The 14,542-nt window shown below is 37.8% G+C and overlaps 1 protein-coding gene across 1 annotated transcript; it reads right to left on the bottom strand.

Moving 5' to 3' along the window:
• Positions 1 to 6,693: 6,693 nt before the first annotated feature.
• LOC131974912 (cytochrome P450 1A1) lies at positions 6,694 to 13,185 on the bottom strand. The gene is made up of 8 exons (XM_059337416.1): positions 13,009 to 13,185; positions 12,628 to 12,919; positions 11,948 to 12,550; positions 11,036 to 11,159; positions 10,826 to 10,915; positions 7,374 to 7,497; positions 7,211 to 7,297; positions 6,694 to 7,076 (listed from the first exon to the last, which is right to left on the bottom strand). The coding sequence occupies exons 2-8, from the start codon at positions 12,895 to 12,897 to the stop codon at positions 6,794 to 6,796; spliced, it is 1,581 nt and encodes a 526-aa protein (XP_059193399.1). The 5' UTR covers positions 12,898 to 12,919; positions 13,009 to 13,185; the 3' UTR covers positions 6,694 to 6,793.
• Between the last annotated feature and the right edge of the window lie 1,357 nt (positions 13,186 to 14,542).

Below are 14,542 nucleotides of genomic sequence, written 5' to 3'. Positions count from 1 at the left end.
AGAGGGGGGATCAGGCTTAATATTGCAGGGGCATTGTCACCTCTTGCCCCCCCTTAGAACCGCCATTGAGTACACAACTTAACAAAATAAAACATATAGTAAGTCTAGCCATTTTTATGCATTTGCATGCAGAAAAGTTACATATTATAACTCTGTTTACTTCAGTCACATGGAGAGATGGGTGACATCACTATAGAGGCACTGACTGCTGCATTCAGGGGATTGCGTGCAGTTTGTTAATGTGTGCTGCCTGCCTGGGTCTATAGAATGAGGCCCCCACAATACAGCACTCCATGTGCAACTGAAGAGGCAAATAGGAAGTCAGTTGGTCATTCAGTTTGTACTCCTATTGTATGTGGGAAACGGCAGCAAGTTTGTGGCCCATTAGAGAGGTTAAGTTTCCAGGGCCCATGACCTGCTCCTATACTGTTACCGGGTCACATCCCATGGCTGGGAATGGACACTCTGTAACACGCAAAGGCCCCGTCCTGTTGTTGTTTTGTTTTTTCAGACGGGGGAGGGGGGCTTACTAAAATTAGAGCTTTATGAAAGAAGGTAAAGGCAACCATATGAAAAAGTTCCGGGGAAGAATAGCAGATTGTTGTAATAAGTAGGTGTTAATGCGTCATATAAACTTTTGTTTCCCTTTATATGTCCATGTCAGTAAACTTCACATGACATAAAATCCTTTTTTGTTTGTTTTTCACAAAAGTCTTCATAGAGTGGGAAAATACTATACATCTATTTAATTCTAAAATATCACATTTTAATCCTATAAATAGGATATTAGGGCTGCACAATAACATTCAGCACCAAGATTACAATGCACGCGTGCACAGGAAGTGCAATGTCAAATGAAGCAAATTAACTCAAACCAATGTCATGCTACAACTTTTTTTGCTTCTTGATACAAAAGGAAAAGTCACATAGTTCTCCTCTTCCATGACTAATTCAGTGTTTCCCATATAGCCTACAGACTAGGTACTGTAGGTCTGGCACACATAATATTTTTACATTTCTCAATGGTTTGGGTCCTCCGAGTCTGCCTGGAGGATTTAACTTGGTGTGTCAGGGACATATGCATAAGTACACCAAACTGATGCAGTTCACTTTAAAATGTGCAAAACATTCATCCTGGAAGGATGCCCCTGGTCCCCTCTAGAGGTCAGTTTTTCCCAATATCGTGCAGCCCTATTGTATGTTTTTTAAATATTAAGAAACCAGGTGCCCATTTAGCCTTTTGATGAACGGACAGTGGAAAAACTTGCAGCTACTTGAACTGATGCCAGTTGTGTTGTTTTATGTTTTATTCTGTGTTGAGATGGTGCAAATATTTTTGATACATCTAACATCTATTTAACCCTCCTGTTATGTTGCAGGTCAAATTGACCCATTTCAAAGTTTAAAAATAAAAAAAAAATTGTTTTTATTTTTTACTTTTTTACTTTTATTTCAAGTATTTTTTGGGGATAAAACTTCTTCTGCTTGGCTTAATAAGTGTAATCTACATACATAACGAAAATGGTTCATTTCACATATTTGCATGTTTATAACACATAGATACTGTTCAATGGTCAATCTGACCCTGAACAGAAGAGGTGACTTGTGTTAATTTATCAACTCACTCCGTTAAAATAAAATATATATAAAAAGGTAAAATACAATTTTCAACAACACAATGTCATGTAAAACTATTATATATGATATGTAGGTCTTTCCAATGTACATAAAAAAAAGTTTTAATGTGCATATTTTATGAAAAACGAGTGAATTATCCTCAATGAACCATGATCTATGAGAGGTAATGAACACCATTGCACTAAATATTGATTGAAATGGTTAGTAATAGAGTTAATAATGAAAAATAAACAATGTTTATCGGGATTTTTTTGGTTTCTGGCACTTTTGAATAATTAAACATGCCCCGAGTCAAATTGACCTACGTACATTATTGCTGTTCCTGAGAAATGAACATAGGATAAAACATTTCTCTTGTGTTTTTCTTACACATAAGACTATATAAGTGTAAAAAAAAAATTGTGGTACGTCAAATTATTCCTAGGGACATACAAGAAGGGGTGTCTGGTATATTTATTTTCTATATATTATTTTGTAAGTGGCTGAAATTGGCTGGTAAAGATTAAGAGATTGAGAACCTCCTGGTTTATATGGTACTGTTTTGTTTCGGTTGCTATGTGGACAATAATTAAGTTTGAGGCCTGAATTAAGAGTTTTAGAAATTAAATCTGTTTTTTGTTGGCTTCTTTTCTGTCTCCCTCTCAGACTAAAACAGTCAGCAGAGCTGAGTCTTCAAACAGAAATTGTTTGAGCCAGCACATGTCAGCGCTGATGGGGGATAACAGTTTCTATATGAAGACCATCTTTTGTCTGCAATTGGGCCAGATCTTAATTGTTCAGCATTTTTAATCTATACCGCGGGCCCCACAAGTGCTTCTCTTTGTTCCGCCACATTAGAGCCATGATTCCCAGCTTTGCGTGCCATGTTTTATTGGCTGCTTTAGATCAGCTGCCACTCAGCACATGTTCGCTGTGATTTGTTATTCTTTAATGACGGCCATAGTTTAAATCATACTGTGAGCTCTGTGGACTAGAACAAAGTGAGAGACAAAGACACAGAGAGTGCACGGAGAGGGAACATGGTTGATGAGGGGGCTGGGGTCTCATCCTCTGGGTGTGTTTTGTTAATTAATCGAAACCAATTTACCACTGTAAATGGTCTGTGTACAGGACCGCACACAGGCACACAGGGAATGATGCCTTTAGTACAGTAAAAGGCTGAAGGCCTGCTGAGACAGAAGTCATTGAGGCCACTCTGCTCTGAGAGTTACTTATATTTTTTAAATAACACATTTGGCTTGAAAATAAAAGTATTGCAAGTGCAACACAGATGTTATGCATTTTTATTTATTTTTTAAACAACATTTATACCAAGACATTATTAGAAGTTGACATTCAAAATACAGTTTTATTTGACAATATTTTAGTACTTTCTTAACTAGAGACTACTGGTGCCACTTTTTCTATTACAGAATTTTGAATATAAAAAATCCAACAAAGTCTGTTGACGTTACAATGACAGCAAAGAGAACTTTGAATTAAATATTTCAAGAGGTAATTAAACATGTTAATAAATACTTTTTCATAAAGGAAAGAAAAAACTCATGAAAATAAATCCAACAAAACCACATACAATCCATCCTAAAGAGGTGGGCTGACTGACAGACACTACATTTGTTTATTCTACTGAAGTAAATATTAATTTACTTTAATATTGCTTTAACCAATGTAGGGACCATTCAACCAGTACTTCATGGGGTCGGATAAACACAGAAATAATAACTGCTATTACCCACAAATCAAACCTTTGACAATCTTCTTAACTATCTTAAGTGTTTTAAGTTATATTGACTCTCCTTTCCTGAACAAATATGATTTTGTTGCTTAACTGCTGGAAACAAATGTCTCCTACTACACTGAAAGGTCCATTCTCAGTGAATGTAAAAAAAATCATGCTTGTGTTAATGTGAGATTTTAGGAGAGCGAAAGGGAAACTTTGATGCAATAAAACAACTTCCAAGTGTCAAACTCTGCACACATCAGTATTCACAGTGAAGCTTAAACATCCAAGAGAAGTAACAAAAAGCAAGTGTGAAAGAAAGTGAAAAATTATTTCTGTATCCCATGATTCTGATCCAAAATTTAAAGGGTTCTTCCTTTGCCTGTGTTCCACCCTTCCACCAAGTTTCGTGAAAATCAGGATATAGTTTTTCTATATTCCTGCTGACTAACAGAACTAAACCTCCTTGGCAGAGGTAATAAACTAATCTGTTATTTTTGTTCACTTACTTCTGCAACTTCATTGTCAATTCAAGGGAAATATATTTTCTCCTGAATTACGTTTGTTTCTCATGTATCACAAATATGTGACTCCAAAAGTCATTGTTGATTTAGTTTGACTTATACTTATGAAAATAACTTATGGGACAAACAATCAATAAAACACTCATTTTAACTCAAACCAAGATATTTAATTAAGTTATCTTGTTTCATGTGAGTGTAATCTGAGAGAAATTATGTAAATGTCATGATGTAAACTGAGATGCGATTTCGAGCAATTATAGCAATTCAGATCCCTTACTTAAGTAAAAGCACTAATACCACATTGTGAAATGACTCCACTACAAGTAAAAGTCCTGCATTCAAAACTTACTGAAGTAAAAGTACAAAAGTATCAGCATCAAAATATACTTAAAGTATCAAAAGTAAAAGTACTTGCTATGCAAAATGGCCTCACTCAGATTGTTATATATATTCCAAATATATCATTAGATTATTCGTATTGATGCGTTTATGTAAGCAGCATTTTCATTTTGTACGAATAGGGCTCATTTTAATTACTTAATATACTGTTATGAGGTTTAATTTGGAAAAAAAAGTCTAACCACTTTAAATTTATCATGTCTTTCATGTTAAACCTCAACCTGTAAAGTAAATAAAGCTGGCAGTATAAAGTTGCATAAAATGGAAAATATAGCATAAAGTATAAAGTTGCATAAAATGGAAATACTCAAGTAAGGTACAAGTACCATAAATTTGTACTTAAGCACAGTACTTGAGTAAATGTTCCACCACTGAATTTAGCAGTATGAGAACGTAATTTATCTGAAGAGGTTGCCAGTTTGAATCCCTGGGACAGACTCCCCCTCCTATTGTTCAACTGCTCTGCTGGAAAAGGCCAAGAGTCCTCAGTACACATTCCCATGAGAGATAAAAGTTTAAAACACTGTGAGCATAACTTTCACATTATCCATTTCAGGATAAAGTTCCCATAAGTAATTCTGCCTGTCTCCTCTTTTGTCCAAACTCGTATGGCCGTGCTTCTTTACATTTATCTTATGAAATAAAAAATGCCTGATTTCACGCTCAGCTGTCCTCTTTACTTCCCTCAAAGATGTCTTGGACTGTATCTAATCTGAGTGTGTGGGAGGTCACAGCACTGATGGGCGAGGGGGAGGATGTTCAAAAAGACTTGTATAGCTTAATATACATTTTTGCGTCATTCCTCAGGGAGCCACTGGGGGAGACTTTGGAGATGGGAGCAGATGAGTTAGCTCAACAGTGTTTGCCTTGAAGCGACGATAAAAGAGGAGGAGGAGGACCTAGGGATAAGGACAGGAAGAAGACGGGGACATGAGGGGGATGAGGAGATGAAAGGAATCTAACTGATGAGGAGGAGATAGGAGAGTTGGAGGAGAGAAGTTGAAGCGAGGAGGAGGAGGAGAGTACCGACGAGAGTGAGGATGAACCCTGCTTGAACACAGTTTGAGGCCTGAAGCGCTGATCACCAATCTGAAACAGCCTCTCTCTCCCTCCCTCAGTGTTTAACTGTAACTAATAACTTAAGATAAAGGCTTTTAATGAGGGGCTGCTTTTTTTAAGCTAGTTTCATTTTTAATGTGGTGGGAGAGGAAGGCGGAGGGACTCTACCCTTTCAAAGTACGAGCACAGAGGCACTTTAAACGACCCTCCATTGTCATAAATATTTTGTCCAATGCAAACATGAAGTTAGTTTATATTTAATGCTATTCCTAGCTAATTCTACATATCTTAGAAACAGATTTGTACATATAGTATATTTCCCTTTTTTTGTTCATGTATGAGGCACAGAAACTCCAGTCTGTGAACAATAATATAAGAGGTCCTGTATCTCTGTGGCATTATTAAAGGAAATAAAGTTTGGATCTTTTGAAGTTGTATGAGGTGTTTATCCATAGTCTGTGTATTAGCTACAGTAGATGACGGTCAGCACACCCCTAGTATAGAAAAGCAGACAGGAATACTGTCACAGAAGCTTAGCTATGTACTGCTGTGGATTGGAGCAGCAGCAAAACATATTTTATCCACTTAAAAAAACGGCCTACCAGTAAAATAGAAATCATTATCAGTTTAAATGTATGCTATGTTTGAAGCCACCATACTCGATCGACAAAAACAGTATTTTTACCTTGCAGAATGTACTACTGAGACCACCTAAAAAATATATATTTATTTTAAATGTGTGATGTATCAAGGATATTTTCAGTGCTCCACCTTGCAGTTAGACAGCCCTGTTCAGTTTAAAATGAAGAAATAAAGCCGTTTTTTATGCTCTCATTAAAGAAACCAGACTCCATTGACAAAAACAGTAGTTTTACCTTGCAGAACACAGGCATTGCTGGTCTACTGATGCTCTGATTGGTTAATTACTTTGTGTTACTGTGACTTTGGTGAATCCGAACGAACCCTTTAAAACACTAAAGTCACACAATAACACAACAAAGTAACAAATCAGCACAGTGGTAGATCATCAACTCCTGTGTTCTTCAAGGTAAAATTACTGTTTTTGTCAATGGAGTCTGGTTACTTTAATGAAAGCATAAAGAACGGCGTTATTTCTTTTATTTTAACCTGAACAGGGCTGTCTGATGGCAAGGTGAAGCACTGAAAATATCCTAAATATATCTCACATTTAAATTATATTGATTTTTTTAGGTGCCCCCCATTTTCAGCAGTACATTACTTAGATTCTGTTGCAGTATTCCTGCCTACTTCTCCAAACTGGAGGCATGCCGACTGCCACCTACTAGAGGTGATTCACTGACTATAGTAACTTATACAACCTCACTTCAATAAACCCAAACTATCCCTTCAGGGTTAGCCAATTAAGGTGGCCAATAATAATAATAATAATTATAATTTGTCTTGTGATATTCCACACAGAGCATCATTTGGCCTAAAACCTCGAGGAGATGGTAATCCGGTACGGACGTGGTTTCATAGTCAGACCGAAATCGGTGCTGAGATCCAGCTCCTGCCCCGGCACATTTTCAATCCGCAGCCCGTGGAGCAGCGTGGTGAGAAAGATGAACATCTCCAAACGTGCAAATCCATCACCGAGACAGCGTCTCTTCCCCATGCCAAAGATGAGAACCTTCTCCGTCAGCTCCTTGTTGAGGAGTCCTGAGGAACCGAGGAAGCGTTCAGGGCGAAATGCGTCTGGGTCACCCCAGAGATGACTGGGAAGGAAAACAAGAAATGTAATAAAACAGATAACAGAAAAATACTTTCTTATCAACTGAAAATAAGATATTAAAATACTTAATGTCAAATTAATTCAAAATGTAGTGATAATTGCTTGAAAGATACTTACACATCATGATTGACTTGATACTGATTAATGAAGACGCATGTGTCTTTGGGAATAAAATATCCATTCAGGGTGATGTTTCTGGTGGTACTGAAGGAGAGAAAAACAGAGTTTTAATGGGAAAACTGTAAACATAAATGTATTGTAAATAAAATGACTGTCTTACCAGTGAGGAATTGTAAAAGGGACATATGAAGCATGGCGAAACACTTCATATATGAACGCCTCCGTAAAAGGCATCTTAGGTTTATCCGAAAACCTGGGCAGTCTGGCTGTACCAATGTGGTCATCTACAAAAAAGGGGGAAAAAAACACAGAAAGCCATGAAAAAATATGGAAAACTTCTAATTCTAATGCCAGAGATCTCTGTGCTCTGTGCAAATTTTAAATGTAGGTCCTCTTTTACACCTCTGATCCTAAAAGGGTCTATATATGACATTCAGAACCACTAGATGTCGCACTAGAGCCCCAGAATCTCATATCAGTTTGACCTGCGACCAAAACAAAGAACAGAGGAGCTCAGATTACAAGACACAAAGAGGGTGCATGACTTCATTCTCTGCTCAGAACTCCACTGTATCTTTGCATCAAAAATACTTGTTTGGTGCTACATTATTAATAATAAAAATCTCATCTATGGAATCTTAAATGTGCATCTCAGTTTCTGTGCAGGAGAAAGTTGTCCAGGAGAGGTATGTCTTTTGACAGACTTTGAAGGATTCAGCTTCTGCATTAGGATGCAGGTAAAGTCAGTGTTTGACCAGTCGAACCATCCAAATTGCAGTCTGCATTGTTATCAAATCAGTCTTTGGCTACATGATAGATTTCTGATAAAATTAAATCATACAGTATTCTTTCTAGACTTCAAAACAAGTCACCTGTCCGTCCCAAAGCTTGGATGCATACTTCTGTGTTTAACAGTGCCAAGATGGGTTGAATGTTGAGTATTTAACGTGCACTTCACAAATAATTACAATGACAGAAAGGTATGCTCGTCTTTCAAATTAATTAAAAGTGTAACTCTGACTCATTCACTATTAAGATTTCCAGTAAAGTTGCGAGCTTTACTGGAAACAGTGGAAATAAAAGCTTCACAGTCAATTAATTGTGTTAATTTACAATAAATGAAAGTGATGAGTAAGTGGTGAAATTCAAACTATGTGTTGACATAGTTTGCCTTGCGTGTTATCGCCTTTGTGTCGGTCTGGAACAGCTCTCGAACCTTTCTGTCTGTCTTTCTTTCTCTGGCTGTTTGTGCCTCCCTCTCTGATTCATCCTGTCTCCTTAGTGTCTCTCTTCCTCTCTCTCTCTCTCCCTCTCTCTCTCTTTCTCTCTCTCTCTGTGAAAATGCAACGTGCCTCAGCTCAGAACAGACAGCACCAGTTCTGTCAACCCACTTCAACAGTAGCATGGCGTCAGCAAATTGATTGGACTGATCTTTTGTGAGTTTCTCTGGTGGCTGTCTGTCTGGGAAGGGCTCTCCAGTTGACCATTGTTGAGTTTTTATTGTGCTGATTCTATCTGAAATGTTCACACTTCCAGACAGACGTCATTATGTCAACTCATTTGATGACAATAAAGTCATATAAAGTCTTAAAAAGAGACGCATTTTCATCTGAAAACTTTTTAAATTATTTTTGGTATATATTGTTACAGATGAGAGCTGGTGCTGATCTCTGAATCTATTTCACACATTAAAGGGGACATATAATGGAAAACCTCACTTTTTCAGTGCTTGTGCACATATACAGTCATGGAAAAAAATTATTAGACCACCCTTTTTATTCAGTTTCTTGTTCATTTTAATTCCTGGTACAACTTAAGGTACATTTGTTTGGACAAATATAATGATAACATCAAAAATAGCTCATAAGAGTTTAGTTTAAGAGCTGATATCTAGCCATTTCCCAGTGGTTTTCTAGATAATAACCAAAATCCTTATCAAGAAAACCATGGAAAATGATATCAGCTCTTAAATTAAACTCTTATGAAGTATTTTTGTTGTTATCATTATATTTGTCCAAAAAAAGTACCTTTAGTTGTACCAGGCATTAAAATAAACAATTAATTGAAGAAAACAAGGATGGTCTAATATTTTTTTCCATGCCTGTATTTGGGTATCTAAAGTTCCTACCAACACACAAACTTTCCCTGGATAAAAAACATCAAACCTGGGATTCAATGAACCATTCGTATTTAGTTCCCTCATACATTCCCCTATATTACAAACATAATGGGTTTTTTTTGCATTAAAGTATGTAAACATGCTGCAGTAGGAATGTGCACAAATCCAGATATGTTATTCTCGAAAGCACAAATGATGTGAGGATTGGATGATGGATATTTTTTCTATCCAAAGTTGCTCAGGGGAAAGAATAAGAAATATAATGGAAAGTACAGTATCAGGATGTGGAAAAAATATTACATGATTAAGTATATTCCAATATTAAATCAAGTATATAGTTTGAAAGCACAAAAACTGCATAACTATGAATGTTAGGTTAGAAAACACATTTGTCTGATTTAATGTGACTTCCACTACAAGCCACACCCATTTCTAGACCTTTATATGAATACAGAGCCAGATAAATGTTGGTTGAACAGATACAGATAGAAATACAGATACTGACATTTCTGTACACCTTCAGAAGCAACTTTTAAAGTATGAACCTGAAAATTAGCATATTATGTCCCCACAGGAAACAACACATTATCATCTAAATTTAGTAGTTTTGGCATATTAATAATAAATCACAAGCCATAATCTTTAGCTCATTAGTGTATATTAATCATTAATGAGCAATCTTCTATTTGTGGAAACTGAGAATGAGTCATTCATTAGACACTGAATGGGCCCTCGTTATTCAGCATTGCATGAAAACTTTCTTTTTAGAGAAGATGCATGCAATGATGCTCTGAGATACTCAATATTACCTTTTGCTTAATTTCTAGAAATGATTCATGTAGGTATACAAATAAAAAGGAGAGATTGTTCATAGGGATGAGAATAATTAATCAATTATTGATTAATGGTTAATGGTTAATTGGTCAATGACGTGGAATTTTTTATTGATCAGTATATTTTTTTAATTTGAATTTTATCTATGACTGCGATCAGTCCTCACTGAACTGAAACACGGCTGAGCATTCAGTTTTGCGGCAGTATGTCAATAAGCCAATGCACTGAGAATTAAGTTGGATAAAGCTAGAGTTTGCAAATTGAAAGTTGCAATAACAATTATAAAACACACATAAAAGAGTATTCATTTGAGCAAAACTAGCTTACAGTATCAAACCTTGCTAGCATTAATTACTGCGTTTAATTTGATCCAAAACTTATTTAAACACAAAACACACATAAATATGCAAGATTACTGTGAAAACGAAGTTCATACCTCTTAGGGGGCTAAAACATAAAATATTGAATGCCTCGATTTTATCTCTACAGTTTAATCTCACTTGAGTTAGTTTTACGACTGACAGGAAGACTCTTTTCGTCCTTTGTATGCATGTTTCTATACGTACTGCAGTATGTATAAAAATATAGCAATTATTTGATTAATTGATTGACTGAGGTTTCTTACAAATCTATCCCTAATTGGTCATATTGAAACAAACCTATCTCCTGATGTATTTTGTCCTGGATGTCTGGAAACTTGATCAGGTACAACAGGCTCCACTGTAATCCAGCAATGATGGTGTCAAATCCTGCAGTGAAAGGAGGGTAATCATTGTTATCAATATGATTATGCATATTGATAATTATATCAATATGAATATGTTTAATGTCATCATTATGCTGTAAGTGAAACTTCCAGTGTGGCTAACCTGCTCCGAAGATGTCGATGACGGTATGAATGATCTGAGAGTTGGAGAGCACAGACGAGTCCTTACTTTCTTCTCTGTCCTCACAAAGTGCAATCAGAGCGTCTGTAATGTCCCGGATACAGTTCTGCAATCACACACACGAACAGACAATAAGACAGGAGATTTAACTTTGATTGTGTTGCCTTCTCTCTTGAATCACTGTCATAAAAACATCAAGCTATGCATATTAAGTGGTTCAGAGTTTTAAAAGCAATAATTAGGGAAGAGGCAGTAATCAGTTATGGTACGACGCGTGTCTTCCAGTGGGATACTAATTCCTAATTAGAGTTCGTGCGAACATTTTAGCCACTCTGCACAAGAACAAAGGTCCCTCCCAGGGAACTTGTTTGTTATTTTTTTGGCTACGGTTGCACTCACAGCTACTACTGTATGAGTGCAATGTCAGATTAAATAGTGGATGGCAAATTAGTGAGACAGATATAAAGAAAACAACACTTACAGACACGCCATCCACCACATCAGGCTGCCCTGTCCTATTCTGGTGGATTTTGTGGTTATTGTACAATAGACTGGTTAAGGTTAAGATACTATTCATCAAACCAGTGCTGGATTTGTCATTATAATACATTATTATAATATTTAACAAGTCATTGTGGTGCCTCGCTCTTGATAGGCACATGCAACTTCTTTGAAATATCTTTCTTTGCAATGCATGTCCTTAAAACCCATAAAATGTAAATTGTTCTGTTTTACATTTCTTTGCATTTGCCAATTAACAGTGCAAGTATTAAATTAAGTGCAAAACACAACCCAATCCCGCAAGACAACAATGGTTTCTGCATTTTCATTTTTGAAATGTCTTTCAATTTAAACTAAATTCAGGTGTACAAGTGTATATGCCGGCCTCCTTACCTTATCAAAGGTGTTGATGTGTTCCTCAATGCTCCTCTCCATGAAGCCGTTCATCCTCCTGATGTGCTGGACCATCTTCCTCAGAGATGGACTCGGAAAGTAGCGGAAAACGGGGAAAAAATCAGCCAGGTTCCCTGCTGCAAAGATCCTCAGGACCTCGTTGTTGATGTGAACAATAGTGAGGAACTCCTTGTCGTTGTAGTCATACCTTTTCCCAAAACACAGGGCACAGACAACATTTGCCACTGAGGTTACCAGGGGCATCACAGGATCTATATGGCCTGTTTCCCCTTTAGCCAGTTCCCGAATCACCTCCACCATCTCAGCTGCCTCAGCACAGACGTGCTCCTCCAGCAGGCAGGTGGCCCCAGAGCCCCTGGGCTCAGCCTGGGAGAAAGACCTGAGGGCGTTCTTACACAGCTTCTTATGGAGCATCCAGGCTGGTCCGTACTTCTCACTGAAGGTCATACTGGTCCCGTTGGCTACGGCAGAAAAGGTGAATAGGTCAGGTCGCCCAGCAAAAGCTTCTCCCTGCCGCACGAGCGCCTGTCTGATGGTGGAGTATCCACTCAGGACAACAACAGTCAAAGAGCCCAGACGCATCTAGAGTGATGGAAAGAACAAATTATTGAATAAATACTTTATCTTTTGTCCAGCTGAAAGTTTTCAACACAGTTTACCTTGAAGACATCACCATACTGGAGCCTCAAGCGTGTTAGAGAAAGATGGATCTGGTCCCCCATCTGGAGCAGATTGCCGACAAGGGGCCACGGCGTGGGGCCAGGAGGAGGGGGATATTTTGTGTGGTCCAATCGGGAGAAGTGGTGGTGGCTCTTTCGGCCCCTGAGGGCCATCAGGAGGAGGGTGAGGAGACACAGAGCAACAGTGACACCAGACAGAGAGGCACAAGAGTTCTCCTTGATGGGCAGCGTCCCAAACGTCAGTCTCATCTTGACAGGTGATCTCTAAATACTGAAAAAGTAGAAAATTGTATTCGTAAAGGATAAAAAAAAGACCAAAGACAGAAAGCAAGAAATATGGCAAATAAATAGAAAACTCACCATGCAGAGTCCTCTGTAACAAAGTAGAGAGCTGGACAACAGAGAGCAGAGCAGCGGGCAGAAGTTTGAGGTCTGATCCTCGGAAAGTTGTTGATGAGAGCAACTCACAGTTCGGGACGTCCCTTTCAGGAGCGGCCGGGCCCCCTGCAGAGGGAGCTGCTGCCCGCTCACAATAGAGAGGCGCACATGGCGAGAAACTTGGCTCAGGGTGAAGGATGAGTCCGTCCCGGCCAGCCAGTGACCGCATCGGCCCATTTGCCCGCAGACCGGAACCATTCACAACAAGGGCCCCTCCTCTCCCGTTCCCTCTGTCCCTCGCAGTGTTGGAGCCTGTTTGTTACAGTGCACAGGTTTGTTTTATGTATTTGAACATATTATTTATATGTTATGAAATGTGTTTCAAAACACAAGAGTGCAAGGATGGAAAAAAGCCTATGAGCACCCTGAAAATGTGCCAGGGACATTTAAAAATTATATTTGACAGAAATGTGCAATTTGAGTTTAAGATTTAAACTTGTACAGAATAAAATATTGTGATTTAAGTACTTTTACTTCAAAAAAGGATCTGAGTACTTCCTCCCTCACTCCAGCATTCTTTTAGAAACAATGTAATTTCTGTAATGTGTCACATGGGGGCGCTCTCCATCTTCTTAGGGTGACTTCATGTCCCCCACGGTTAGGACCGAGGTCAGTGCATTCAGGCTGCAGGTTTGTCAACGACTTGCTACATCACCCGGATTGTCATACATGGCACCACAGCCACAACTATTCAAGTGTGGACAGAATAACAGAAACACCCGACATTGTTTTGTACTGTAGTCCTCTCATAGTGGTTAAAAAAGCGGAATCCACACCCCTCAGACACCTTTAAAGGAATACTTTACCCTTAAAATTATCATTTTTATATCAGTAATTCACCCTTTGTTACCTTGGATTCTTGAAGGAAACAGACATTTAGATTTCAGAGATGTGTTTGTGAAGTACTGACTGGATAAATGAGACCTGAATTATACTGCTCAAGTTTCTGAGAGAGTTTGTCAACTGAAGTTTTAATATAGTTTTGCTGTTGTTAAACCTGGCGCTATTAATTTGAAATCATCAAGAATTTTCCCACGGTTTGGATGCTTCATTCATTGTGGAGGCATGCCAGAAAAAACAAAAGTTCTCTTCAAGAATTCAACATAACACAGGAGAAGTAATTGATGTAGTAGTATTCCTTCAACAATAAAATATTATTTTAAATCTTCAAATTACAGGCTGCACTGTTCATGCAGCTGATAATACATTTGTAATACATTTGTAGTTGTGTATAGTTAGTAGTAGTTAAATAGTTAAAAAACTTTTGTTAAAATGGCAGTATATTCATCTGCCAAAAACAGATTATTTGTGCATTATAAGCTGCAATATAATTATTTAAGACCTGACTGATTTATTTCCCTTTCATTTTTGCAGTTTTCAAAGTTTCCCTCTTTTCTTCAATCTCAAACTTTCTCCTTCCTCTCCCTCCTCACTCTTTTTCCATCTTCTCTCTACT

This window comes from Centropristis striata, chromosome 7, assembly GCF_030273125.1.
Source record: "Centropristis striata isolate RG_2023a ecotype Rhode Island chromosome 7, C.striata_1.0, whole genome shotgun sequence".
NCBI classification, from domain to species: Eukaryota; Metazoa; Chordata; class Actinopteri; order Perciformes; family Serranidae; genus Centropristis; species Centropristis striata.
The sequence above is the reverse complement of the archived record's forward strand: the minus strand, read 5'-3'. Positions and strand labels throughout refer to the sequence as shown.

What these genes read in the sequence shown, in the direction of transcription:
- LOC131974912 (XM_059337416.1), bottom strand. Translation starts at nt 12,897, where the DNA reads ATGAGACTGACGTTTGGGACGCTGCCCATCAAGGAGAACTCTTGTGCC. An exon ending in CAAAATACATCAGGAGATAG is followed by an intron (nt 7,498 to 10,825) that starts GTTTGTTTCAAT and finishes CCTTTTTTGTAG; the next exon opens with ATGACCACATTGGTACAGCC. An exon ending in TATCAAGTCAATCATGATGT is followed by an intron (nt 7,077 to 7,210) that starts GTAAGTATCTTT and finishes TTTCCTTCCCAG; the next exon opens with TCATCTCTGGGGTGACCCAG.